We start from the raw sequence: 27,018 nt of genomic DNA on the forward strand, positions 1-27,018 counted from the left end.
TGAATGGGTCCCGCTCTCACCCACCGGCGGCCGGCCTCCCGCCAAAGCGTCCGGTTCAGGGGCAGGCCGGCACCTTAAGACACCTATCATACGGCAGGGAATTATAATCGTCTTACTCTCTGGCTCACTCGGTGAAATCTTTGAGTAAGCTGCCCACGCTTTCTTCATAATTCCTCTCGGACTAAGGCTCTCCGTTTTATGTTGGACACAAATCGTGGATCAACATAGTTCTGTATGGGAATTCGGTACTCAGCACAGGTGGCTCTTTACACAGTTACAAAAATAAATGTAGTTTTTATTACCAAGTAATAAAAGACATAATTAACCCTAGTATAGGGAAGCGGGATAAGGTGTTAAATTGAGTAACAAGTGTATGTTACTTTCTCTCTGGGGAAAGGCTGGGTTTTAAGCATAACAGTGTCTGGCAGCATAAGTGCTCAAAAAATGTAAATCCAAATTCGTTTAAGAATTAGGAATTAGCAGAACAAGGAACTAGCCCAACTAATGTGTGGATCAAGAGTACCTAGGACTCCTGAGTCAAATGAGGGCTTCTGGTAGGAGACAGGAAAGGGGTGAAGACAGGAGATTGAGCCTATGAGTTTGGATTTTTTTTTTTTTTTTTAATACCTGACTAAAAAATAATACCAAACAACTCCTGAAAACCTAGACTTTGTAATAAGATTACTACATGATGAAAGGGAAGGCATGAAATAAACAGCTTCCACTATACTTTAAGAGCCAGGGTGCATACTGAGAGTTTGGTCCTGACTCCTAAAATGATTTGACTTCATTTCTGCACTGCCCACATCAGAGACTATAAGCAGTGTAAAAAGGACAGATAACCTAGATCCTATCAACAAATCCTGGGCCCTTCCAAAATTTGCCAGATTTGCAGACTAAAGAAAAGCTGACCTGCCTTACTGTGTTACTGGATAACAAGATACAATGAGGTTCTATTACATAGTAAAGTCACTTACCAAACAAGATAGTCTCACAAAGCTAACTTCTTTTTTTCCAAAAGCATGTAAAAATTATAATTTATACATATACACACACTATATTTTACAGTTTGATAGTCCAAATAGTTAACAGTTCATTTAGGGTTTTTTTTTGCATTGTTTTCCCTCCCAGATTCTTTGTCGCTGCCTTGGCTCTGCCCTAATCTGACATCATTCTGTCACATCATCTACTAAATCAAGTTAAGTATTCATTTACCTTGGTAAGAACAATCTTTCTGGGTGATTGAGGGTGAGGTGAGGAGAGAGGTTTCTGGGTGGGTGAGGAGAGGTTTCTGAAAGGTCCAGTCTATTCTGAGGTGGTAGGGTTAACTCTGTTCACACAGGAGGAGGGAAGAGGCATAGGGAGGCTCCCTCCAGAGCAAGATGAGTGCTCACACCTAAATGTCCCAGTGCCTACCCATTGAAAAACCTACTCTGCACCCAGCAAAAGTTACCAAGGGTCCCACAGAGCAAGTCACACTGGTTCTCAAAAGAACTGAGCTGTTTCTGGAATCCGTGGAGGAAAGTCACTTTGAACAGTGGTGGTTTGACATCTGTGAAAGAAGCCATTTGAACTCTTATAAAGAGAATTTTTAAGGGATCAGCAGCCTCCCTGGAAATTTCAGGAAAACCAGCAAGAGAGGGGATGGCTTTCATCTTTTCATAAAGTTCTTCTCCAGAGCTACTGAGGTTCTCTGGAGAGAGTAAATATTCCGCTTCACCCGATCTTCCAGAGAGGAGGTAGATGCGCTCTCTAGCTTCATGCGGCTGGAAAGAGAAGACAGGGGAAAGTTAAGTAACAAGCATTTGTTAACTGGTCAACTACCTGGCAGAATTAGAAGAAACAGGTTGTTAGCCATAAAGCAGCTGTAGAAACACAAGGTCTCTTTAAGTCTACATAGATAACTTTTGAGTAGCTCCATCTGGAACTCAATTTTTTTACAAATTTGTAAGGGAAAATTTATCTGTTCTGGAAAATAAGTCCAAGCCTCATTTGAAAAAGGCTTCCTGAGCCATGAATTCTTAGAAGGCCAAGAAGATTCAGTAAAATACCAATTCATTTCTCCTCCCCTCAAATCAAAAGCATCCCACTGTCTGGCCAGAAGTTGAGAAGAGCAACAAAGGTGTCTGGGGGCTGAGCTCCACACAGACACAGAAACACTGGGAACACAGTGAATGAACCAGTTTTCTGATTGCCTCCTTGGGACCACTGCCATGAAAGCTGTTAGGCAGGGAAAAGATGCACTCACTGGATAAACTTCCCATCCCGGGAGTCTAGCTTCTCCAGCCTCTGCTCCCGCTCGTCATCCTTGGCATGCCTCTTGAGGATGTTCAGTCTCTCTTCCTCCCGCCACTTGGCGTTTTCCATCATCTCTTGCCTTTTTCGCTCCAGCTCCTCTGATGAGAGCTTTCTGTTGAACACAAAAATCACCCTAGGGCCTACTTCTCTCCCAGACAAAAAAATAGAAATACCACAGGAAGAGAAACCAGGTAAGACCCAGGTTCTCCAGCCCATAGCTCTCTTCCCTTGGAAATGCCCAGCCCAGTGCCACACTCAGCAAGTTTCCTTCCTTCCTAACAACTTCATCAGGTGGTTTCACTCAAATTTCAACAACTTTTAGTAAAGGAATCCATACTCTCATTCAATAATCTCTAGAGTAATTATTCTGAAACAATAAATACATAATAAGAACTAATCAGGAGCCTCCATCTATGGCAATTATATTCCAATTGTTTGTTTAACAACTTATAGAAGAACAGGGAACCAAGTTTATCCATGTGATGGATGACATCTACCACCTACCCACTGGAGATGCTTAGAAATTCATGAACATAGCTCATGAGTGTATCATTCAGGACTAAGCTAGAAGCAAGTTGCCTGAAGAATTTAACTTAGTCTTAGACAGTAATAGATAGGTCTTCCTTCCTAGCACTCACTGCAAATGAAGAGCAAGAAGAGGAGGTGATGAACCAGCTCAATCACTATTTACCTATGTAAGACATCCAAATCTATTGTTTCTCAAATTGGTGTGATATACAGATCCCCCTTTAAAAGGAAAAATAATTATCAGAGTCCCATAAGGGAGTGGGAGCCCAATTTTGAGAAATAAACTTAAGATACTAAAAATCTGACATTAAGTTATCTATAGCGAAAGGAAGACTCCCCTTCAAAAACCCCACTAACTAAAAAGAAAATGGAAGAGGAAATAACTCTAGATAAGACACATGTGAACAAACTGTCAGAAGATACAAGAGGATGAAGCCGTGGTAACCACTTTAACAGATTAGAGGAAACTGAATCATAAGTGCCCGATACTGATCAGAGGCAATTTACACTGTAAAACCCAGGAGAGCTTCAGGTACTGTAGGCTCTGATACTTTGGAGTGTGGTGCACGAGGATGAAAACAAAGGGGCTAATTTAAAGTCTGTATAAGGAACAATTAAGACATCCCGGGATCCTCATGCTTGACTCAGGGGAAGTCAGGGCCTGCTCTCCCAAATATCTACAGGAGACCCTCTAGAGGGTAGACTCTGGTCTAGAGAAACTGAACCACACAGGAGAACCACACCAGACACCTACATGTAAAAGAATAAAATCAGAACATTTTATCACACCACATATAAAAATAAACTCAAAATGGATTAAAGACCCAAATATAAAACCAGAAACCATAAAACTCCTAGAAGAAATAGGTAGAACATTCTTTGACATAAGTCATAGCAATTTTTTTTTTAATCTGTCTGCTCAGGCAAAGGAAACAAAAGCAAAAATAAACAAATGGGACCAGATTAAACCTGAAAGCTTTTGAACAGCAAAAGAAACTATCAACAAAACAAAAAAAATTACTGAATGGGAAAAAATATATTTGCAAATAACATGACTGACAAAGAGTTAATATCCAAATTAAATAAACGCTCAAACAACTCAATAGCAGAACACACAACCCAACTAAAAAATGAGTAGAAGACCTGCAGAGACATTTTTCCAAAGAAGATATACAGATGGTTAACATGCACATGAAAAGATGCTCAACACTGCTAAACATCAGAGAAAAACAGATCAAAACCACAACGTGATATCACCTCACACCTGAAGAATGGCTAGCATCAAAAGGACCACAAATAACAAAGGTTGGTGAAGATGTGGAGGAAAGGGAGAAGCTTCATCTTTTCAATTGACAAGAAAGGTGTTTCAGATCACTAATTAAAACAAAACATTCAAAAGAGAGCTCAAAAAATTTTAAATTCTTGCAGAACCCTCAGACCCTTGAGGAAATATCCAATGACTCAGATCTGAGAAACAATATAAATAGTGCTAAGAAAGGTTTTACAGTTGTAATCTTTCTTTCGTTTTTCAGTACCCAAATCTTGGTTACATCTTTGGTGTTCAACTACCTGGAACACCAAACCAAAAAAAAGAGATCACAAAATCCATCCTTTCAAGTTTCTGTGTTTCCATTCCTGGAAGACTGAGATCTTGAGGGCTCTAACTCACTTTTTTATTTAAATTTTATTGAAATATCGGTCTATTGGTCCTATACAGTAGGAACCTGTTTATTCTAACTCATTCTAAATCACAAAATTCAACAAAAATTCTAACAGCACTAAGGAGAGGTTGACAAAATGAGACAAATTCAAGTGATGGCAGATGGCAAAAGAGATAGAAAAACAAAGCAGGATCTGAAAAAGCAGACCTGGCACTGACCAAGAGTCTTAAAAATATATTAAAAAAAAAAACACATAGTCATGAGCATCCACCCCTAAGAAGAGCATGGATTAGAGCACAGCTGAAGAACTGACCCAGCGATACCAACAAGAGATTAAATACCATGCAGTATACCCTCCCTCTCTGGAAGGCAGGGAAATATGTAATATTTTGGAAAGTTGCCAGTCAAAATTAAACCTTAAACTTAGGGAATCAGGCAATTAAGAGTTAAAAGGGACCTTAGGGTCTGCATCTCTTCTAATACCATAGTGATTGAAAGAGGTTGTTATGAACTCAGTGATTTTTCAGTGCTGGTTGTGTACTGGAATTACTGAGGTAATTCATGTCCATTGAGTCGCTGATCCTAACTAACCATCTCATCCTCCCAGAAATTATGTCATAGCAGCTGCCAGGGAATGGGATTTGGGGTTTTCTTTAAGCTTTTCAGGTGATTCTAATATGCAGCCAACTGGGGAGGCAGTTAAAGGAAGTACACAAAAGTTGCCCAACTCTTTTTTTTTTTTTTTGCCAAATCTTAGTTCCTTCACCAGGAATTGAACCCAAGCCCTCAGCAGTGAAAGTGCAGAGTCCTAACCACTGGACCACTAGGGAATTCCCTCATCTAATAACTTCTAAGAGCAATTGAGACCCTTTGGGACAGCCTCTCAAGGGCACAGCCAACTCCACTCAGGTCCCAAGACTGTACATCCGTTGTCTGTCAGACCCAAGCCATACCTAACTCAAATGCAGAGTTGATCTTAGGGCATTTGCCCTCAAGACCACCCTGCTTCCCTTTCAGCTGATGCCTTAAGAAAGGAGCACTCTTAAGAAAAGCTTCCTGTGGAAATCTCTGTGAGAATAACCGTGGTTTACAGATGTTGACAGAGAATCACTTAATGAATTGGTCATCAGTTCAATAGTTCAAAACTATTTACTTTGTCCTTTCAATGTGACTCACATGGAGTAAGGGGTGGGGGTGGATGGTTAAAAGTTAACAAGTGGAATAAGAAAGGGGTAAACAAAAAAGGTGATACAGATTATCCTCTTGCCCTGGTCTGAGCCACTCCTAGACTCAGGCCTGGGAGTCTGAAGTGGACCTCCTGGGCTCTGGACTCACCTGGTGTACCCAGGAGCATGCCGCCTTTGGTAAACCTCCTTTTTAGGAGATGGGCTCTTACTTTGGCCTCTGTCTTTCCTATTTACCTTAGAGTTGTGCCTGTAACAAGATACAAAGGGCAGAGAGGAGAAAAGCTTTTTCAATATAGGGGCTTCTATCATGTCCTTCAAAAGATGGAAGAAAAGCTAACAGCTTCAGAATCATAACCCAAATTGAAGAAAATAGAGGGAAGAACTGGAAGAAAAACAAAGGCATAAGGATATGTAAGATTTGGTATTACTGTCACTCCAGAGATTCCACACATACAAATAGTATATGTGTATGTAGTTCTAGAAATTTGAGCTTTACATTAAAAAAAAAAAAAAAAAAAGGAACAATAGTAACAAAGCAAAGACATTTGGAAGAGTTGATGAACAGATATGGCCAAAAGCAAACCCCAGCTGTGACCAGGCCCCCCACATTCACAGGTTATTGCCCATTGAATTCCCACACTCACGGTTTGCTTGGCCTTGGGGACCGAGACCTTCTGCCAGGGGATCGGGACCTCCTATCCCGGGACCCTGCTTCCCTGGTGCTCTTCTTGCTGGTATGTCTGGGAGGTGAGGAAGAGGAGCTCCTGGACCTGGAATAATTCTTTAATCCATGCGCTCCCTTTCGTTCAGCCATCAGAGAACCCTGCAGTCCCTGGCTATGGTCGGAGTTCCTGACCTGTATCATCAAGGAAAGGAAGGAAAGCTGTATGTAGGAAGATCCAGCAGCTCAGGAGAAGATGCAGTGAAACAAGAAAAAGAATAAACACTGAGGTCCAATAAGGGGCCCACTGGGTACACCAATCCCATCATACGGTTATCACTGAGAGCTACATACACTAAGGAAAGTCATCCTCAGAATGCCCTAAAAGGATATATCGCCCAAGCACTTAAATTGGCCTGGCTCTTCTCTATAGCCTGAGGGGGAGTAGGACGCAGAACATGGAGGACAGGACCTGAGGGGGAAAAAGGAGTCCAGAGGGATGTACATTTATCAAAAAATCATCAACCCATACACTTAAAATGTATGCATTTCATGTAAATTACCTGCAGAGGGAAGGGGGGATGCCTAAATGCCCATTGGTGGTTTAGCCCATCTACTCAGAGGGACTTCAGCTTAGTGAGAGGCTCAGGAGTAGGGAAGAGGCCTGTTCCCCAGCAATCTCAGTCTCTGCTGCCCAAAGTCCCTTCTTTCTGTGTGTCTGACTGGCTGCTAAAAATGCTCTATGTCCTTGCAGCAACATGAATGGACTTAGAGACTGTCATACTGAGTGAAATAAAAGTCAGTCAAAGGAGAAATATGTATGACATCCCTGATATGCAGAATCTAAAAATGATAGAAATGAAACTGTTTACAAAACAGAAACAGACTCAGAGAATGAACTTATGGTTGCCAGGGGGAAAGACTGGGGGAAGGAATAGTTAGGGAGTTTGGGATGGACAGGTACACACTGCTACATTTAAAATGGATAACCAGTAAGGGCCTACTGTATATTGCACTGGGAACTCTGCTCAATGTTATGTGGCAGCTTGGATGGGAGGGGAGTTGAGGAGAATGGACACATGTATATATATGGCTGAGTCCCTCTGCTATACACCTGAAACTATCATGACATCATCTATACTCCAAAATGAAATAAAAAGTTTAAAAAAAAAAGCTCTATATCCAAAAAGGCTGCCAGGTTGGCACGTTCCATGGTCCCACAGTCACTCCCTTTGAGAAGCCATATCCTTACCTGTAAGCCATATCCAGGGACTTTGGACAAAACAGGGGAAGAATTTGCCATCTTCTTTTGAGATCTAAGAGATTAAACACATACTATTGAAAAAGAAGACGCCTAAAGGTCCAGTTTACAGCTCTGTGCTGAAATGTGCTTCCTGTTTCAAATGTGACCTCTCCCACCTCCCGGCTCTCATGTGGGAGTATGTTTCTCTCTCTTTGCTGGAAGATGCATCAGCACAGTCATGTTTTTCCTGTGAAAAACCGTGGGCCTCACTTTTCAGCCCCAGCGCCCGAGCACATTCTCCTCTCACCTCGTGCTGCTATTCTAGGGACTCTGAGTCAGCAGCGACAGCGCTGGCGGCTCCCTCAGAGAAGACACAGAACAGGCCCAGATGGGCCCATTAATGCATTTAAAAAGAAAAAGAAAAAGCCTCCATAGAACCCACTTCAGTCTTGGTGGAATCAAGAGCTGAAATGAGGGACTGCTCTGGCAGTTCAGCGGTTAAGATTACGAGTTTCCAATGCAAGAAGCGCAGGTCCCATCCCTCATCGAGGAACTAAGATCCCACATGCCATGCGGTGCGGCCAAAAAGTAAATAAATAAATAAAAATAAAAAGAGCTGAAAATCGCATCCAGGACATCTGATTTAGGACTGACACGGCTGCAGCCAGTCCTGCTGGGGATCTTGCCAGCACCTCTAGGAACTCGAATGCTATCTGGCAACTCCATGGGCAGAGAGCCAGAGTGTGCAAGTGCCCTCCACCGAGCCCCCAGAACCTAGCGGTTCTCGGCCCAGAGCAGGCGCTCGTCCACTTCTGTGGAAGGAATGAGAGTGAGTGAATCAGTGGTGCAGGAGGCCGCGCAGTGCTCTCACCTCCCCCGGCTGCGCTCATCCTCGCTGCTGCAACGATCGCTGCCTGAGCTTCTGTGCTTATGTTTCTTGTGCTTCTTTTTCTTCTCCTTCTTCTTCTTCTTCTCCTTTTTTTCCAGACTCATTTGCAACTAGAAAATACCCAGAACATAACAGCGTAAGATTATCCAGACCTGTCAGTCTCTCTGAGGGTCATGCGCAAACTGCCTGACTCCAGGTCGCTGGGTCTACAGGGATTCGGGGACATGATCAATCAGCTGCCCTCTGTTGACAACAGTGGAGGGTCTTGACCCTGGTTGTGCAGAAACACCCACTAGACTACAGAATGGACTTTCTGGTGGGTGGGGCTGGGAATCTGTGTTTTGAAACAGTCCCCAGAACCACTGCCTAGGAATTTCTATTCTCTCAAAAGAATCCAACTCCACTAAAAGTAATTAGGGACTGCAAGATCAATTTTTAAACTTTTCTTACCAACTGATCCAAGAAACATGCACATAAAGGGAGTTTAGGGGAGAATGGATACATGTGTATATAAGCCTGAGTCCTTTGAGGTCAACCTGACACTATCACAACAGTCAGCTACACTCCAATATAAATAAAAAGTTAAAAAAAAAAAAAAAGAAACAGCCACATAATATGTGAATGATGAATGGGCCCTAATGATGAATGGGATACCACCTGATCTCCTAAACACAGTGTACAATCATGCTTTCCACAGGCATATCCCAAAACCCTTCTTTTTCTGGAAGAATGACATCACATGCTGCATTTCCAACCAAAAGACATAAAAGAGAAAATCAAGCATAACTAAGCTTGATATAAGATTGCATAAAATCACCAGGAGACAGTCTCTAAAAGACAAAGACATTTAAAGCCATTCTGTTTTCCCTCTCATAAGAATAAATGGAGAGAAGGAAAAAAAAAAGAATAAATGGAGAGGAGTTCTCACATTAAGTAGTTCTTAATGCTTACATAATGCACTACTTACCAATTCTTTGATTTTCTTCATTTTCACAGGATTATTCAATACTTCTCTCTTTTTCTCCTCCTCTTTCTTCCTAAAGAAAGAGAAGAAGTTATAAAAATTATGATTATTTCTTCAGAAAGGGAATTAAGTCATTCATTCTACTCTCCATAACTCTATGCAGCAATTTTTTTCTAAATGCAGGCAGACAAGCCCTATGCTGCAATCTGCATGATGGTGTGAAAGCCAGAAATCTTCCCCAAGTCTGCATGAGGGATTGCATATTGTGGGTAAAGTCCATACTGGCTCCCTGTTGTGCAAAAAAGTAAGTTTGGTCTGTTGCTTGTTAAGCTTCATGCTCAAGGCTTCCTAACTGGTCAAGTAAATGTATGTCATCTTGTGTATCAAACGTATGTAGCATTTCAATACTACCTCCACTGTTTAGCATGATAACACATTGAAAAGTAAAGAGAATGGATTCGTCTTTCAAGAAGTCTTATTCTCATATATTCATAGGAGGATAAACAGGTCAATTTTCCTGGAGGACAATTTGGCAACATTTATCACAGCCTGTACCTACTCACAAACTCTTTAATCTTACAAATGCTTCCTCAAGAATTTATTGTTGAAGGGATATAATCAAGGAAGGTCACTAAAAAGTTGTTCATATTAGAACCATGAAAGCCTGGAAACAAGTTAGGGATTCAATAGGAGAATATTAATAAAATAAATTATGGTATATCCATACAATATAGATATTAAAACTGATGTTATAAAAGCGTGGTCAGGAATAAAAAAATATGCCCCACATATATGATTAGGTGGAAAAAAGGAGTTTATAAAATAACATGCATATTTATACACCAATGTTCATAGCAGTATTATTCATAATAGCTAAAAGGGGGAAATAATCCAAATGGGCATGAGAGATGAATGGATTAAAAAATGTGGTATAAACATGCAACTATCATTCAGTCTTAGGAAAGAAGGAAATTCTGATACAACCTGGGTGAACCTTGAAGATATTATACGAAGTGAAATAAGCCACTCACAAAAAAGCAAATACTGAACGATTTCACTTCTATGAGGCTGAGAATAGTCCAACAATAGGAATGGAAAGCACAATAGTGGTTCCCAGGGACTGTGGGGGAGGGGAAATAGAGCATTGTTTAATGGGTATAGATTTTCAGTTTTGTAAGATGAGGATTTTCCTGGTGGCCTAGAGGTTAAGATTCCGGGCTTTCACTTCAGTGGCCTGGGCTCAACCCCTGGTCGGGGAAGATCCAGTAAGCCTCGCCAAAAAACAAAAAACAAAGAGATGAAAAACTTCTGGAGATTGACTGAATAATAATTCAAATGCCCTACTACTGAATTGTATACATAAAATGGTTTAAATGGGAAATTGTACATCATGTGCATTTTACCACAATTTTTAAAACAGAAATTCTGACACATGCTAACATGGATAAACCTTGATGACAAGCTGAGTGAAATAGGCCAGTCAACAAAACAATAAATACCATATGATTCCACTTATACAAGTAATTAGAGTATTCTCATAGAGACAGAAAGTAGAAGTGGTTGCCAGGAACTGGGAAGAGGAGGGAATGGGGACTTATTGTTTAATGAGTATGAGGTTTCAGCTGCAAAGATGAAAAAGCTCTGGAGAAGGATGAGTGGGAGTGATGGTTGCACAACAATGTGAGTGTACCTACTGCCACTGAACTGTACACTTTAAAACAGTTAAGATGGTAAATTTTATGTTATGCATATTTTACTACAAAATGGGAGAAAATATGTACATATAAAGATATATAAATAAGAAATAAACATTTTCAATGTTCAATCTCATATCCTTGAAATAAAATTATGCAAATAAAAAAAAAACCACACACACTACATGATTTTATTTAACACCCAAAAGGCAGCTTTACTTTGATCTGTTCTGTATTAAGATTTCAAGTAAGATTATAAAGTTTCTTTTTAAAGGGTTCTGCTATGAAAACAGGTAAACAAAGGGAAGGGGAGAGGGGAGGGGAAAAGAACTCTATACATATCCCCAAATTTCTAAGAAGCTGCCAGTCTTTCTAACCTTGCTTCTACCTCTTATTATTTAACGACTAAGGGTAAATGGATAAATCTGGTTTGGTCTGGTACATTTACCAATCTCTTCCCAACTATAAAGCAAGAGGCAAGATAACATCTCGGCTGAGCATCTCTACAAAACCCCCTTCCCAGACCCTCATCAGTACCTGATGATGAAAAGCGGGTCCTCTCGGATTTTGCTGGCCATGTCCAGAAGGGAATTGGCACCTGACGGGGCAAAGATAGAGCCTGGGAGGAGTCCTGTCTCCGAAGAACAGCCTGCCTCCTTCTCCTCCATCTTTTCAAAAACATATTTGTCAATAGGACGCCCCAGCAAATACTCATCACGGTTCACCATCCCACCAGGACCCTGGTACATCCAGTCCAGTTTTTCCTCCTTTTTCCTAGTTCAAGGGAAAAAAAAAGAAATAGTCAAAGAAAATGTAGACTCCTGCAAACCTGAACACAAGCGATAGATAAGCACAGCTAGGGGAATTCCCTGGCGGTTCAGTGGTTAGGACTCCATGCTCTTACTGTCTACGTTGTGGGTTCGATCCCCAGTCAGGGAATTAGGATCCCACAGGTTGCAAGGCACGACCAAACATTAAAGAAAAAAAAAAAGTGTGGCTGGTCAGAATAGGACTCATTCTACAGGCTCTTCAGCAAAGGCTAAACACCACACTCCATGAGGCACTTGGGAAGAAATGGTACTTGCTGTCATGGAGTTTACATTTTAGTGGAGAGATCATTTCCACACAACTAAAGCAACCTGTGAGGACAGAACGTTCCTCAACCTGGGGCGTGGATCTTTGCTCAGGGCTTCTCAAGTCTCCTTTACAAAGTCTTTGTGTAGTGCCTTCATGTCGAGGATAATCTGAAACAGCTAATGTGCACATTCTGGATCAGTTCATCACCAAGAACAATTCCAGTGACCACACACGCAGTGGTGTTTATCACGTGTTTTGGAACTTACTGGCACATTGGTACCAGTGGTAATACCACATTCAAGAAGATAATGAGAAAAGATAAGCCATAACAAGTTACGTTTTCAAGCCAAAAGAGGGAAGCCAAATTATGTCACAGTATCATGCCAAATATTTCCCTGCGGTTCTGAGAGAAAAAGTGGTGAGAAAATTGGGTCTCCATGCAACAAACAATAAAGGTGTGCTGAACTCATAAGAGTATGTATTGGGGCAACCAATATCACATTCACATCACAAGCAGCAAAGTAGTTTCATCAAAATAGTACTATCTATAACATTAGTTCCAATGATTTTTGAATATGACATTTTTTGTATATTGATTTTTAAGATTATGTAACAACTATAAGCATAAATAATATCTTTCTAGCTATATCTTTGCACATTTAAAAAAAATGTTTCAAATATTTACTTTTATTTATTTCGTTGCGCCAGGTCTTAGTTGCCACACGTGGGATCTAGTTCCCTGACCAGGGGATGAACCTGGGCCCCCTGCATCGAGAGTTTGGAATCTTAGCCACTGAACCACCAGAGCAGTCCCATGTTTGCACGTTTTAATAAAAATAATTTAAACCAATAATAGAGGGTCTAACCTTTTAGATACCTCTTCTCTTATTAAAATTATTGGTTTGGTTTGATGGACTTCCCTGGTGGTCCAGTGGTTAAGAATCGCCCATGCAATGCAGGGGGAACGCAGATTTGATCCCTGGGGAACTAAGATCCCATATCCTCAGAGCAACGAAGCCCTTGTGCCACAACTACTGAGTGCGTGAGCTCTGGAGTGCCTTGCAGCACAACCAGAGGGAAGCCAGTATGCCCGCAGCGAAAGAGCCCATGTGCCACAACTAAGACCTGATGCAACCAAATGAAACAAATAAACATATCTTAAAATAAATAAATAAAATGAAAGGACATGTCAAAGATGACTCAAAGGATCATGCCTATACATGCCTGACATGAACATGGACTGGGAAGCGGGGACTAAAGGCTCATTTTTATTCATTTGTAAACACTGACTCAGCATACTTCCTGTGTGCCAGGCAGAGGAGTAACACTGGACAGATGACAAAGATTCAGGCAGCTGAGCTGCTCTCAGGGTACCTGATAAGGCACAGAGGTTGACAAATCACCAAAGGGTGCCACTGAGAGCTATTGTGACGAGGTGACTGTGGGGCACGTGAAGCAGAAACACCTGAATATGCAGAGATACACGTGGGAGTCATCAGCATGAAGCTGACACTGGTACCAGAGGAATGAAGGCACTCTTTTTTTAAAAAAACAATTTTATTTTATGTCTTCATTTATTGGCTGTGCTGAGTCTTCATTGTGGCTTGAGGGCTTCTATCTTGTGATGCACAGGCTTAGCTGCCCAGTGGCATGTGTGATCTTAGTTCCCTGACCAGGGCTTGAACCCACGTCCCCCACACTGGGAGGCAGGTTCTCGACCACTGGACCACCAAGGAAGTCCCTGGAGGCACCCTTAGAGAATAAAGGGAGAAGAGCATTGCGCCTTGGGGAGCAGGAGCAGTTATGAGATGAGGGAAAAGAAGCTAAGTGACAGAAAGAGAAGAGATGATATGAAAAGGTAGGAGGGCTGGGAGCCTGAAGGCAAAACAGCAAAACCTGTCCAGAAGAAATAAGGAAAAATGAAGACAGATACTTCTATGAAGTAGTATTTTCAGGGCTCCAGCTTTTAAAAGGACTCAACCAGGGCTTCCCTGGTTGGCTCAGTGGTAAAGAATCCACCTGCCAACACAGTAGGCATAGGTTCAATCCCTGATCTGGGAAGATTCCGCATGCCACGGAGCCACTAAGCCCATGTGCCGCAGCTGTTGAACCTGTGCTCTAGAGGCAGGGGGCGGTAATCACTGAGCCCTCGCACTGCAACGCCTGGAGCCTGAGCTCTGGAGACTGCTCAGCAATGAGAAGCCACCACAGTGAGAAGCCCAAGCAGCACAACTCAAGAGTAGCCCCCGCTCCCCACAACCAGAGAGAAGTCCATGGAGCAACAATGACCCAGCACAGCTGACAATAAATCAATTAATTAATTAAATTTTTTTTTTTTAAAAAAAGGACTCAACTAATATGAGTCCTCCTCAGGCCCTCTGGTAAGAAACCATGTTGTAATCACAGAGATCCAGTGCCACTGGACTTGGCCTGGTTCCACCACTAACCAGCCCAGTAACCATGCAAATTATTTCTTCACACTTCCACATCCTCACATCTAAAATGGACCTAGTTTCCCAATACAGGGGACATGAATTAGATCCCTGGTCCGGGCACTGAGACCCCACACGTCACGGGGCAACTAGCCCGGGTACACTACTGCTGAGTCCACGTGCCTCAGCCTGTGCTCCCCAACAAAAGAAGCCACTGCAATGGGAAGCCCACACATGGCAATGACAGAAAGCCCTTGGGCAGCAATGAAGTCCTAACCAAAAATAAACAGGTAAATAAAATGTTTAAATAAAATGGAGCTAGTAACTGCCAACGCTCATTGTTTTTAAATGAGATCCTCTCTCTGAGTTTTTAAATAAGAAAAGATATAGGGTAAAAGTCATATAAAAATGAAATAATCTATAGATTTTTGCTGTTGCTATCATTAACAATATAGAACAGGTTCTTGAGGCTGCCCACAGGGCTCACCCAGGGAGATTTTTGTTTTTGCCATGCAAGTGGCTTGTGAGATTTTAGTTCCCTAACCAGAGACCAAACCTGAGCCCTCGGCAGTGAAAGCCAAGAAGTGAGAGGTGTCCTAACCACTGGGCGGCCAGGGAATTCCCAGGGAACTCTTAAAATCTACAGATGCCCTTGCCCCAAACAACCCCTGCTATTCTTAGGAAGTTGGCTGACTGGGAATCACTCCCATCTTCATTTATCTAATCTCCCAAGGACACACCGAAGTGTAAGGACTGAGAAATGCTGGTGTAGACCGTGCATGGAAAACACAGTTTTCTAATAATATCAGAGAAAACTAAAGCAACACTCCACTGCAAAGAGGAATCTGGATGAAGGTCAAGGATAATGTAGATATTAAGGTTTTTTTCTTTGTTCTAGGAGAGAAGCATAGTAAACATAGAAAAGATCATCTGAACCATAGACGTGAGCTGTTAAACAGGAAACGGTTTTCACTGGATACATAAAAGGCACGACACTGCAAAGAACCACACAAGCCAGCCCGCTGGACAAGCAGATCGTCGTCGTAACTACGTCTACAAGGAAAACCCGAGAAAAGGGACCTACATGTTGACCTTTGAGTTTCACGATATTGGAGGATATGGGTGATGGGGGTGGGGCAAAAAATCAAAAGAATATACAATCACCTTCCTCCCATTCACAGCAGATAAGAGGGCGTGAGGGTCAGCAACATGGTAAACACTGGACTCCCAGCTCTGAAGCTGCTCATCTATACTCTGACCTCATCAGACTCTGCAAAGCCCAAAATTTCTGACATATCAGGTGCATAATCTGTAACATTTGTCTGAATAAAAATTTCAAAATAATTTTTTACTTTTGGTTAGTTGGGAAGTAAACTCTTCTGATTAACAGATAGTCTGTCTAAAGTTGACATTTGTTTTAAAATCAAGGGTTCAAAAAAATAAATAAATAAATAAAAAATAAAATCAAGGGTTCACAAAAAAAATAAATAAATAAAATCAAGGGTTCACAAAATCTAAAAGGTCACATATAAGAATGTCTTATAAGCTGCCCAGGAACTAGTCCAAATGTGTGAAACTGATTTAGTTTAAATTATAAAGGATGTAATTTATAAAAAGTATGAAAGGTAAAATAATTTAATGTGTGCCTATGGTTAAAAAAAGAGTACAGAATTTGATTCTCTTAGCTCATTTTATATATTAATGGCCTAAATATATTGTGTTGTACTTTAAAAATTCCAAAACTCCTTTTATTTTAAAATATTCCAAATATTTTAAACTCATACTTAAGTCAGAATGGCATTCTCCCAATCCATTTTCCTGAAAGAATGTAATTGTTATCCTGCCTAAATTCCGTAATACCATTTCCATGAACTGAAACTAAGTCTCTCTCTTGGTCTGTGTCTCTTCTCTCTCTCTCACTCACACACACACACACACACACACACACACACACTCAAATGTCATTAATCCTCCTGTCATGAAATTACTAAGGAAAAGTCTTATATATCCAATATAGTGTAAAGTATGTCACGTGTCACCCTGGAGACTTGTCCACAGGATACAAACAAGGAACAGTACAGACTACTCAATTTTATTCTAGAGTTTTTACTCAATTCTGATTTAGGAATATACTGCATATTTTATGCTTTTTATTTTTCTCAGAACACATTTACTCCTATCGCCTTTTTTGGAGGCTGGTAGGGTACATCATCTGTTACTTCTATCGGATATTATACAAGAGGAAGCTGAATGAGACTGTCCACAGTCACAAAGCTTTCACTGACAGACACAACATCTATCTCCTTCCATGGGACCTCACTGCCTCCCTAAAATGAGCCTGCAGTACACACATTAACAAAGCAGGAATGTGGCCTCAACACAGTAAGCAGGGTAGAGGCAGTCATCCTCAGTCACAGTTACTTGTCAATTGTGTCCCATGAACTTGGCCTACACTAAGGTCTTTACATGTCATCTCATCTGATCCTCTAAAAGCCTTAGGAGTTGGGTACTCTCACCTCCCCCCTGGTTCTATTGAGGTCACTGAGGCTCCCAAACTTGCTCCCAGATACATAGCTGGGCTAGTCCATACAAAGTCAGCCTTAGAACCCAGTTCAGACTGACTCCAAACTCATTCTCTTATGCAGCTATTATGCAACAATTGGACGATGCACCCACAGGCCTGCAATTCCCCACACACCAAGACACCCCCAGCCCAAATGGCCCCAGCGCCTTGCTTACTTGACAGCCCCGACATCCTCCGCATAGCGCTGCATCTCCTCCCGGGCCCTCTCCTCCCGCAGCTCACGCTGAAGCTCCTCAATCTTCTTCCGCTCAGCCTCATGCTTCTGCTCAGCCTTCCACACTTTCTCCACATTGCGGAGGGTCTGAGGGTGCCAGCTCTTCTTCAGATTCTGTGGCAAATGAAAGGAGGGAGAAAACAAGACAGGGAGTAGGTGTGTGGTGAGTATAACTGGCTTGCCTCACCCCACCCTGTTCATGCCAAGGCAGCCATGTAAGGGCAAGATGTCTCTAACAATGGCGAGGTTGGCACCCAACAATCTCTCACATGTGGCAGGAGGAGGAGAGGTTGTTCAAGTATATAAAATTTCAGAATAGAACAGGCCCCTCCGAGATTCCCTTCAACTACTTCTATCCTGAAATGTATGAGTCTAACTTCCACAGGCCATGCCTGAAGTGAGGGTCGGCGATGACAATACAGGAATGAGGCAGAGAGGTGGGAAGGTATAGACTCTGAAAGGTGAAAGAACTCAAGTGTCTTTGGCATTGGACACATTCTTAAGAATACAGCCTTCTTTTCCTTGAGTCCACTGAACTTGCCTTGAACTTGCATGGTTTACAACCACACCTAGTATCTCTTCCAACCTTCCTTCCCAAGAGTCTCCCCCTGACTCTGATCTTCCCTTTCACCCTCAAGAAGTGCTTCACTTCTGCCTTCCTCCCCATGAGTCACTGCATTGGTTCAGCTTCCCAACCAGGGAAGGTTTTCTGGAGGAAGTGACATCTAAGGACAATTAAAAATTATCCCAGTGATGTAGGAAGCAGGGATGAGAGGAGTAGATTTCCAAAGAGAGGTAACAGCACACACAGCTGCAGGCCCAGAGGTGAAAGAGAACAGAATACAAATAATTCAGCATGGCTGGAGATAGGAGAGTAACCTGATGGGAAGGGGACTCAAGATGAAGCCAATAAAGAAAGTAACAGGTTAAGGGCCTTATAAACCATGTTAAGGGACTGAATTATCCTGTTGGCAGTAGAAAATATTAAACATTCATATGCAGCTAACATGCATGACCAGCTTAGCACGTAAAGAATGAATTGGAGAGGATCAGGATTGGAAAGGCCTGGTGAAATTTCCTCAATCTTGAGGTATCTCTCTTATCTGATTAAAAGCTTTCTAACAGACATAAAACACCTTGTTAAAAACTAGCAAGGGGGCACTCTGTCCCCTTCTGACGTCTATGTCAGAAGCTTTCCCTATCTCTGTTATACTTTAATAAAACTTTGGTACACAAAAAGCTCCAAGTACTCAAGCCTCATCTCTGATCCCAGTTCAAAATCCTCTCCTCCGGAGGTCACAAATTCCGGTGTAACACATGGCTCACAGCAGCAACCCTTCCTCCCCCACCCTCCACCTTGTCCTAATGGTCCTTTCTCGCTTGCCTTCAATACAGGTGATTGCGTCTCAGGCATCATTCGGGAATGTCTGTAGACACTTTTGGTTGTCACAACTCAGGGAGAATGATGCCACTAGCCAGAGGCCAGGGATGTTGCTAAACATCCTACATGCACAGGACTACACACACAACAATTATCCAGCCCAAAATGTCAATAGCGGTGAGGCTGAGAAACTTTGGATTCGAGCTTTCCTGTCCCTAAATGCAGCTACTTGAAGACACTAAATCGGACGAACCTTGATGGTATCTTGGAAGTCATTCTAATTGATAACATCTGACAAACTCTAATATAGCTACTAGACAAATGGCTAAACGGATCTATTTGCTGATTCAATTAGCTACACTTTCAGGAGATTAGCATTTTTCTGATATTGCACCACATTCTTATGGATATATTTTCCCATTTGGTGGCTATACAGGTTATGAGAACTAGCCACATAACTTATAATCACTGCGGACAGTGACTGAAGCCATGAAATTAAAAGACACTTGCTCTTTGGAAGAAAAGCCATGACAAACATAGACAGCATATTAAAAAGCAGAGACATCACTTTGCTGACAAAGGTCCATATAGTCAAAGCTATGGTTTTTCCACTAATCATATATGGATGTGAGAGTTGAACTATAAAGTAGGTTGAACATCAAAGAACTGATGCTTTCGAACTGCGGTGTTGGAGAAGACTCTTGAGAGTCACTTGGACTGCAAAGTGATCAAACCAGTCAATCCTAAAGGAAATCAATCCTGAATATTCATTGGAAGGACTGATGTTGAAGCTGAAGCTCCAATACTTTGGTCACCTGATGCAAAGAGCCGACTCACTGGGAAAGACCCTGATGCTGGGAAAGACTGAAAGCAGAAGAGGATTACAGAGGATGAGATGGTTGGACGGCATCACTGACTCAATGGACATGAGTTTGAGCAAACTCTGGAGACAGTGAAGGACAGCAAGCCTGGCGTCCTGCAGTCCATGGGGTCACAAAGAATTGGACACGACTGAGCAACTGAACTGAACTGAACTGAGCGACTGAACAACAATGAATGCATAAGAAAGCTCTGCCACTACAGATCAGAATGCTGCACCAAAGGAGTGAAAGTCAGAAAGGTGAACATGAGGAAGATCTGTGATCCCAGAACACGGCTCAGGGATGAGGAGAATGGGGCACAAGTCATCACAACTACAGCGCATGACAAGACTGAATTCCTAGTTCAGGAAAGGCGAGGTACCTCAAGACAAAATACACAAAACAAAATCTGCGTGACACGTCCTCCATACCTGCCTCCTTTCCTAGCCACGGTTGGAACCGTCCCAAAGCTCCCCAGAATTTCCAGCCAGAAGGGTTTCCTGCCAACAAACATCACCTGCCATCCTTGGCGACCCACCTCACACACCTTTCCAAGTCTCCGCCCCGTCCCTCCAAGGCCTCAGTGATCCGCCCCCTGTCCAGGGCTACAGCTCCCTCTCACCGAAAGCACAGCTGCGTTATCAAGAATACTCACCGCCACAGCCGTCCCCAGCCCCACTTGGTCTCGGGCCTCGGTCCTCCCCCAGCCCTGGGCTCCCTCACTTACCAGGTCTCCGCCTCCCATGATGGTGGAGATGTTTCCTCACTCCGCGGATCTAGAAGACGCAGGAAGGATAGGAGAGAAACTTGGAGAAATAGTTCAACAACGACCTCCCGAGATCTGGTCCCGGGGGCAACCGGCTACCACTTTCACTGCCCGATCCAGAGCCCACTTCCGGGAGGGCGTCCTATTACAGAGACAGCGTCGCAGGACAGTGACGTTTAATACTAGCTGTCGCGAAAAAAAAAAAAAAAAAACCACCTAGCTGTCGCGTTACGTGGCGGTAGCTTCGCGAGCAGTATCACAGGGTACGGCCCATGATATCGCGGGATTTGTGGTTTACTTTCGGTCACCTCGAGTTGGCTCTTCCCCGTGGCTTTCCAAATGGTGTAAGAGGAAGCTCTGTGGGGTTGTGCTTCCAAGGTGGCGCTAGTGGTAAAGAACCCAAATGGCCAGTGAAGGAGACATGGAGAGGCAGATTCCATCTCTGAGCCAGGAAGATCCCCCTGGAAGAGGGCATGGCAACCCACTCCAGTATTCTTTCCTGTAGAATCCCGTAGGCAGAGGAGCCCCGGCTACTGAAGCGACTTCTCACGCACGCGCTGTTTGGGTGTTCTAATTGAGCCTGGGCCTCACCTGGCGGTTCTGTTGCCATGGCAGTGCACTGTGGCATCCTTGGGAGCTCCCTTCCGGATCTCACTCCCGAGCCCCAGCGTGGACCAGCCTAGGCCACCCAGAGTTTGTAAAACGGCTTTTTAAATCAGCACTCTCCTCAAACCTCGACTAACAGCCACCTCCCTTTCCCCCCTTTCCCCAGGCTTATTTTACGGAGTTAAACAGAAACCAGCCAACCGAAATTCCATCAGCTTCCCTGCATCACCCTTTCCTTTCCCTTCGTTTATGGTGGAAGAGGCATCCCTCCTAATCTAAGGCATGGAGGTTCATCTGCTGGGATCCCACCCCCTCACATCTGGTATTGATAAAGTACTTGATTAAATAGTTAATGCCACTAGGGGATTGTAAGTAGAAAAACTATGGGAGACCCTTCTAAGTTAATGCTTACTAAAAAAAAAAAAAAAGCAGGCTTCCCTTGTGGCTCAGCTGGTAAAGAATCCGCCTGCAATGTGGGAGACCTGGGTTCCATCCCTGGGTTGGGAAGAACCCCTGGAGATGGGAAAGGCTACCCACTTAAGTATTCTGGCCTGGAGAATTCCATGGAGTGTATAGTCCACGGGGTCGCGAAGAGTTGGAGAACGACTGAGCGACTTGAAGAAAGCAGGCTTGCTTAGCAATAAACCATGCAACAGAAGCAGGACACATGCCCATAAAACAATGAATAATGGCATGAGATCCACATCCTGCCCAGTTGCTAGGTCACGACTCTCTGCTCACATAAAAAACAATAATTTGTGGACCTAGCTTGATCACGTAGGAACAAGAAAACTCCCTTGCCCAACCTGGAGTAGGAACTGATAGTAGAAGCATGATGTCTACTGAAGAAAGACAAAGGTCTTCTCCCCCTCCCCACTTTTCCTTTCCTTATAAAACTGTAGCCTGGACACAACACCACCTTGCCCTCCTGCTTGTAAGCCTCACAAGCATCCTATTCTAATAAATCGCTTCTTGTGTATCAGTTTGCCTCTGGCTGAATTCTTTCTGTGCTGAGACATAAAGGACTATGGTTAGGAGCTCTTTGGAGCCCCTGAAAGTGACACCAAACATTTTAAGTATTACTCAATTTCTCACTCTCTCCTCTAACTCCCTAAGTATTGGCTTATTATCATCACCATTTTAGATATCCTTAGTTGATCCTTTAAAAAGAAAGAAGTTCATGTCTTTCCCTCAGCTGCTCCAATCTCCTGTCTTTAGCAAACTTAAAACAAGTTGCCTCCACTGTGGAGGCAAGATGCTTCCGCTTCAACTTTGGCTTAACCTGAACTCTCCAGTCAACTATTCTTCCCATGACCTTCAATAATACGCCCCTCCTCATATTTAAATAAAAAACCACATTTCACCCTCATCTGGACTACCTTTAACCTTTGGTATTTAGGACTACTCTCTCCTTACTGAAATACTTTTTACTTAATTCCTTCCCATTACTGTCCAAATTTTCATTCTCTAGATCCTTCTCAGGGAACATTTTTTTTTTCTTCCTCACTCCAACTCTTAAGTTCTGTCTTAGGCCTTTTCACAGTGTTCTCCTTTTGTGACCTTATCTACTCACAGGGCTTCAGTTACCATCTATTAAAATATGCTAATGATCCAAAATTCATTATCTCCAGTCATTGCTCCCTTTCAAGCTCCAGGGTTTTAAGCCTGGCTATTAGGCATTTCCACCTGGACATGTCAAGATTTAGAGATATCTTGCTTTCTATGTGGGTGCAGGCTGTGTCTCTCTAAAACATATGATTTTATCAACCCACTGCTTTAAAAAGTTTCACAGCTCCCCATTATTCATACTATAAAACCCACATTTTAAAAATGTCAAGTCCTGGGAATTCCCTGGTTGTCTGGTGGTTCGGACTCCACACTTTCACTGCCAAGATCCTAGGTTCAGTCCCTGGTTGGGGAACTAAGATCTCACAAGCCACAACGAGCAGTTCTTTCATGACTTGACTCTTCTGACTCCTCCAGCCTCATAAGACTTCCTACCTCTCACTCACTACACTACAGCTAAATTTTTATTTCCCTATCCAAACACTCTAAACAAAAACATTTTTAACTTGTAAATATGTTTTTTTTTTAAATATTTATTTACTTACTTTTGGCTGTGCTGGGTCTTCATTGCTGTGTGGGCTATTCTCTAATTGTGGTGTGTGGACTTTTCATTACAATAGCTTCTCTTGTTGTGGAGCATGGCTCTAAAGTATATGGGCTTCAATAGTTGTGGCACATAGGCTCAGTAGTTACGACTCCAGGCTCTAGAGCAGAGTAATTGTTGCCCATGGGCTTAGTTGCTCCAAGGCATGTGGGATCTTCTTGGCCCAGGGATCGAACCCATGTCCCCTGCATTGGTAGGAACAGTCTTTACCACTGAGCCACCAAGGAGGCCCTGTAAATATGTTTTAAAAGATAGAAAAGTCAACGTGGTACAGACTTCCCTGGTGGTCCAGTGGCTAAGAATCTGTGCTCCCATTCCAGGGGCATGGGTTCTATCCCTTGTGAGGAAACTAAGATACCACATACCATATAGTGCTGTCAAAAAAAAAAAAAAAAAAATCAATGCAATAAAATTCTCCCACCATCCTTATATCCTCCTCAATCAGCGTTTCATTTATCTCAAGTTTCCTTTATGTATCATTATAGTTTTATACTAAATAATGTTTTTAGTCTTCAACCCATTTGGAATTTTTTTAATTGTCTTTCTGATTGGCTACACATTCATCTCAACATCTCTACAGAGTAATCTTATATTTTCCCCACTGGTGAGAAATACATGCGTATGCACATATACCATATTCCCATTTGTATCTGAGTCTGTTTCTGAATTCTCCATTCCACTCCATTAATCCATTTATTCATGTGTTCTTATCAAACTGCCCTGAGAGCTTTGTTTTAATGATACAGGCCCACTGCACCCTCGCTACTATTCTTTTCCTAGAGTTTCATGGTTCTTCTTACAATTTTAATTTTCTAGTCAACTTGTCCAGTTCCAGAAATGATGTTTTTAATGTTATTATTGAGAAATATATTAAATTCATAGATCACTGACTCTGTATTAAAATTGCCTATATATATGTCTGCATCCATGCAAGTTCCATAATGCTAAAGACCTTCACTTTGTATCCCTTATGCATGACACACTTTCTGGCACATAGTAGTTGTGCACGTGTGTGTGTGTGTGTGTGTGTGTGTGTGTGTGTGTGTGTGTGCCCAGTCGTGTCCAACTCTTTGCACGTCCCTAGACTGTAGCCCACCAGGCTCCACTGTCCATGGAATTTTCCAGGCAAGAATAATGAAGTGGGTTGCCATTTCCTGCTCCAGGGGATCTTCTCAACTCAGGGATCGAACCCAAGTCTCTTGCATCTTCTACACTGGCAGGCAGATTCTTTAGACTGCACCACCTGGGAAGTCCTGTTTAATATTGTTAAGTGAATACATGAATGGATGGATGATCCTTAAAGGCCCTGTGTTCAGAAATCACCATAGACTAAGGTGTTTTGCATAGGGCATGAATTCATAGAAATAATTGTTAATATTAATAATTTCACATAATAATAAGGGAGTTATATGCTTTAAAAGTTAAAAAATAATGGGGTTATGTGTTTACCTCCCTCCTGAAAAACCTGTGTGCAGGTCAAGAAGCAATAACTAGAACCAGACATGGAACAACGGACTGGTTCCAAATCGGGAAAAGAGTACGTCAAGGCTATATATTGTCACCCTGCTTATTTTACTTATATGCAGAGTACATCATGTGAAATGCTGGGCTGGATGGGTGGAGAGAAAAATCAATAACTTCAGATATGCAGATGACACCACACTAATGGCAGAAAGCAAAGAAAAGCTAAAGAGCCTCTTGATGAAAGTGAAAGAAGAGAGTGAAAAAACTGGCTTAAAACTCAACATTTAAAAAACTAAGATCATGACATCCAGTCCCATCACTTCATGGCAAATAGATGGGAAAACAATGGAAACAGTAACAGACTTTATTTTCTTGGGCTTCAAAATCACTGTGGACAGTGACTGCAGCCAATTAAAAGACTGCATTTAAGTGACTGCAGCTCCTTGGAAGAAGGAGCTCCTTGGCAGCTCCTTGTGATCAGCCTAGACAGCATATTCAAAAGCAGAGACATTACTTTGCCATCAAAATTCTGTCTAGTCAAAGCTATAGTTTTTCCATAGTCATGTATGGATGTGAGAGTTGGACCATAAAGAAGGCTGAGTGCTGAAGAACTGATGCTTTTCAACTGTGGTGTTGAAGAAGACACTTGAGAGTCCCTTGGGCTGCAAGGAGATCAAACCAGTCAATCCTGAATATTCATGGGAGAATTTCAGAATATTCATCCTGAAAAACTGAAGCTCCAACCCTTTGGCCACCTGATGCGAAAAGCCGACTCATTGGAAAAGACCCTGATGCTGGGAAAAATAGAAGGCAGGAGAAGGGTACGACAGAGGATGAAATGGTTGGATGGCATCACCAACTCAATGGACATGAGTTTGAGGAAACTCAGGAGTTGGTGAAGAACAGGGAAGCCTGGCGTGCTACATGGGGTCGCCAAGAGTTGGACATGACTGAGCAACTGAACAACAACATGCTTTTAAAAACTATGGCTTTGACTTGAATTTCAATCTCAAGTCTGTCAGGTATGTTACATAACCTTGGACAAGTTACACAACCTCTCTGAGGATTTTTCCTCATCTGTAAAATAAGAGCGATACCACCTACCCTGCAAAGTTGTAAGAATTAGAAGCAATAAAATTTGTAAAACATATTACATGGTATCTGTTAGATAGTAGGTGTTTAATAAATAACAATTCTACCAACAAATTACCAATATCCATAGTAACTTATCTTCTAGGGCTGATTGATAACAAATGTTAGCAGGAAGAAAATGATTCTAAAAGACCACAGTGCCACAGTTTTGTGGTGGAAAGTACTTGAAAACAAGACAGGGCTATTTTTGAGGTAGAAATAACTGAAATTGCAGAAACTGCATGAGCCAATTTCTTTTCACCAGTGTTTCTCAAAGTGTGACCTGAGACTATAATAGAATACATAGAAGGTGTTCTTAAACATGACAGATTCCTGGACTTTACCCTTGAACCATTGAATCAGACTTTCCAGGGGTGAGATTCTCAGATTCTAGAAAGTTCTTCACGTGATTCATGTGCACACTAGAGTTAGAAAACCACTGCTTTAGAATAAAGTTATTTTTCAAGGATAAATAAATAAATGAAGTGGTCTTAAGCCAAGAAACATAAAGGTTATGCACAAACGCTGTAATACAGCTGTTTTCTCAGTGAGCAGAGGGGAGATAGCAGAGGTGAATTAAGAAGTTAATTGCCACGACCAATCTGTGTTGCCTTTCATCTAGTTACTCATTATTTATGAATTTGTTCATTTTTCCATTCACTGGATGTCAGACACTGGACAAATTGTACTATAGCCATAGTCTGCAAACTGATAAATGCTCTTCCCAAGGTAGAGTCAGATCTTTGCTGCTCCTCAGCTACTCCAGAGATGAATGCCCAAATGATGCTCCTTTGGATCTTGTGCCAGTCAGTCCTACAGTCAAATAACCACAAATAGCCCCACAGCTACTAAATCAGGTTAACAAGTATAGGCCCTGATCAAATGGTCTGCTTAAACATGAATTTTTGCAGAAAGTGGTAGAAGAAGGATCTATTGAGGTGGGGTTAAGTCAAAAAGTTTCATCCAAATTAGGAAACATTCCTTTCTTCCTTCCTTATTTCCTCCATTCAGCAACTTAAGGGAAGATTACTATGGGCTAGTTCAGTTCAGTTCAGTCGCTCAGTCATGTCCAACTCTTTGCAACCCCACGGACTACAGCACACCAGGCTTCCCTGTCCATCATCAACTCCCGGTGCTTACTCAAACTCCTGTCCATCGAGTCAGTGATGCCATCCAACCATCTCATCCTCTATCATTCCCTTCTCCTC

General features: G+C 42.3%; 1 protein-coding gene across 1 annotated transcript; it reads right to left on the reverse strand.

Moving 5' to 3' along the window:
- Positions 1 to 265: 265 nt before the first annotated feature.
- Positions 266 to 20,597, reverse strand: CWC25 (CWC25 spliceosome associated protein homolog). Its single transcript, XM_061143878.1, has 10 exons — positions 20,401 to 20,597; positions 17,374 to 17,546; positions 11,663 to 11,899; positions 9,435 to 9,504; positions 8,450 to 8,577; positions 7,588 to 7,651; positions 6,319 to 6,530; positions 5,823 to 5,921; positions 2,249 to 2,410; positions 266 to 1,766 (listed from the first exon to the last, which is right to left on the reverse strand). The coding sequence occupies exons 1-10, from the start codon at positions 20,416 to 20,418 to the stop codon at positions 1,652 to 1,654; spliced, it is 1,278 nt and encodes a 425-aa protein (XP_060999861.1). The 5' UTR covers positions 20,419 to 20,597; the 3' UTR covers positions 266 to 1,651.
- Between the last annotated feature and the right edge of the window lie 6,421 nt (positions 20,598 to 27,018).

The sequence above is a fragment of the Dama dama genome, chromosome 5 (assembly GCF_033118175.1).
Source record: "Dama dama isolate Ldn47 chromosome 5, ASM3311817v1, whole genome shotgun sequence".
Taxonomy (NCBI): Eukaryota; Metazoa; Chordata; class Mammalia; order Artiodactyla; family Cervidae; genus Dama; species Dama dama.

Excerpts from the sequence above, each read along its gene's own strand:
- CWC25 (XM_061143878.1), bottom strand. Across the intron at positions 7,652-8,449 it reads GATGAGCGCAGCCGGGGGAG|ATCTCAAAAGAAGATGGCAA; the intron begins GTGAGAGCACTG and ends TTAATCTCTTAG. Across the intron at positions 1,767-2,248 it reads CGGGATGGGAAGTTTATCCA|CCGCATGAAGCTAGAGAGCG; the intron begins GTGAGTGCATCT and ends TTCTCTTTCCAG.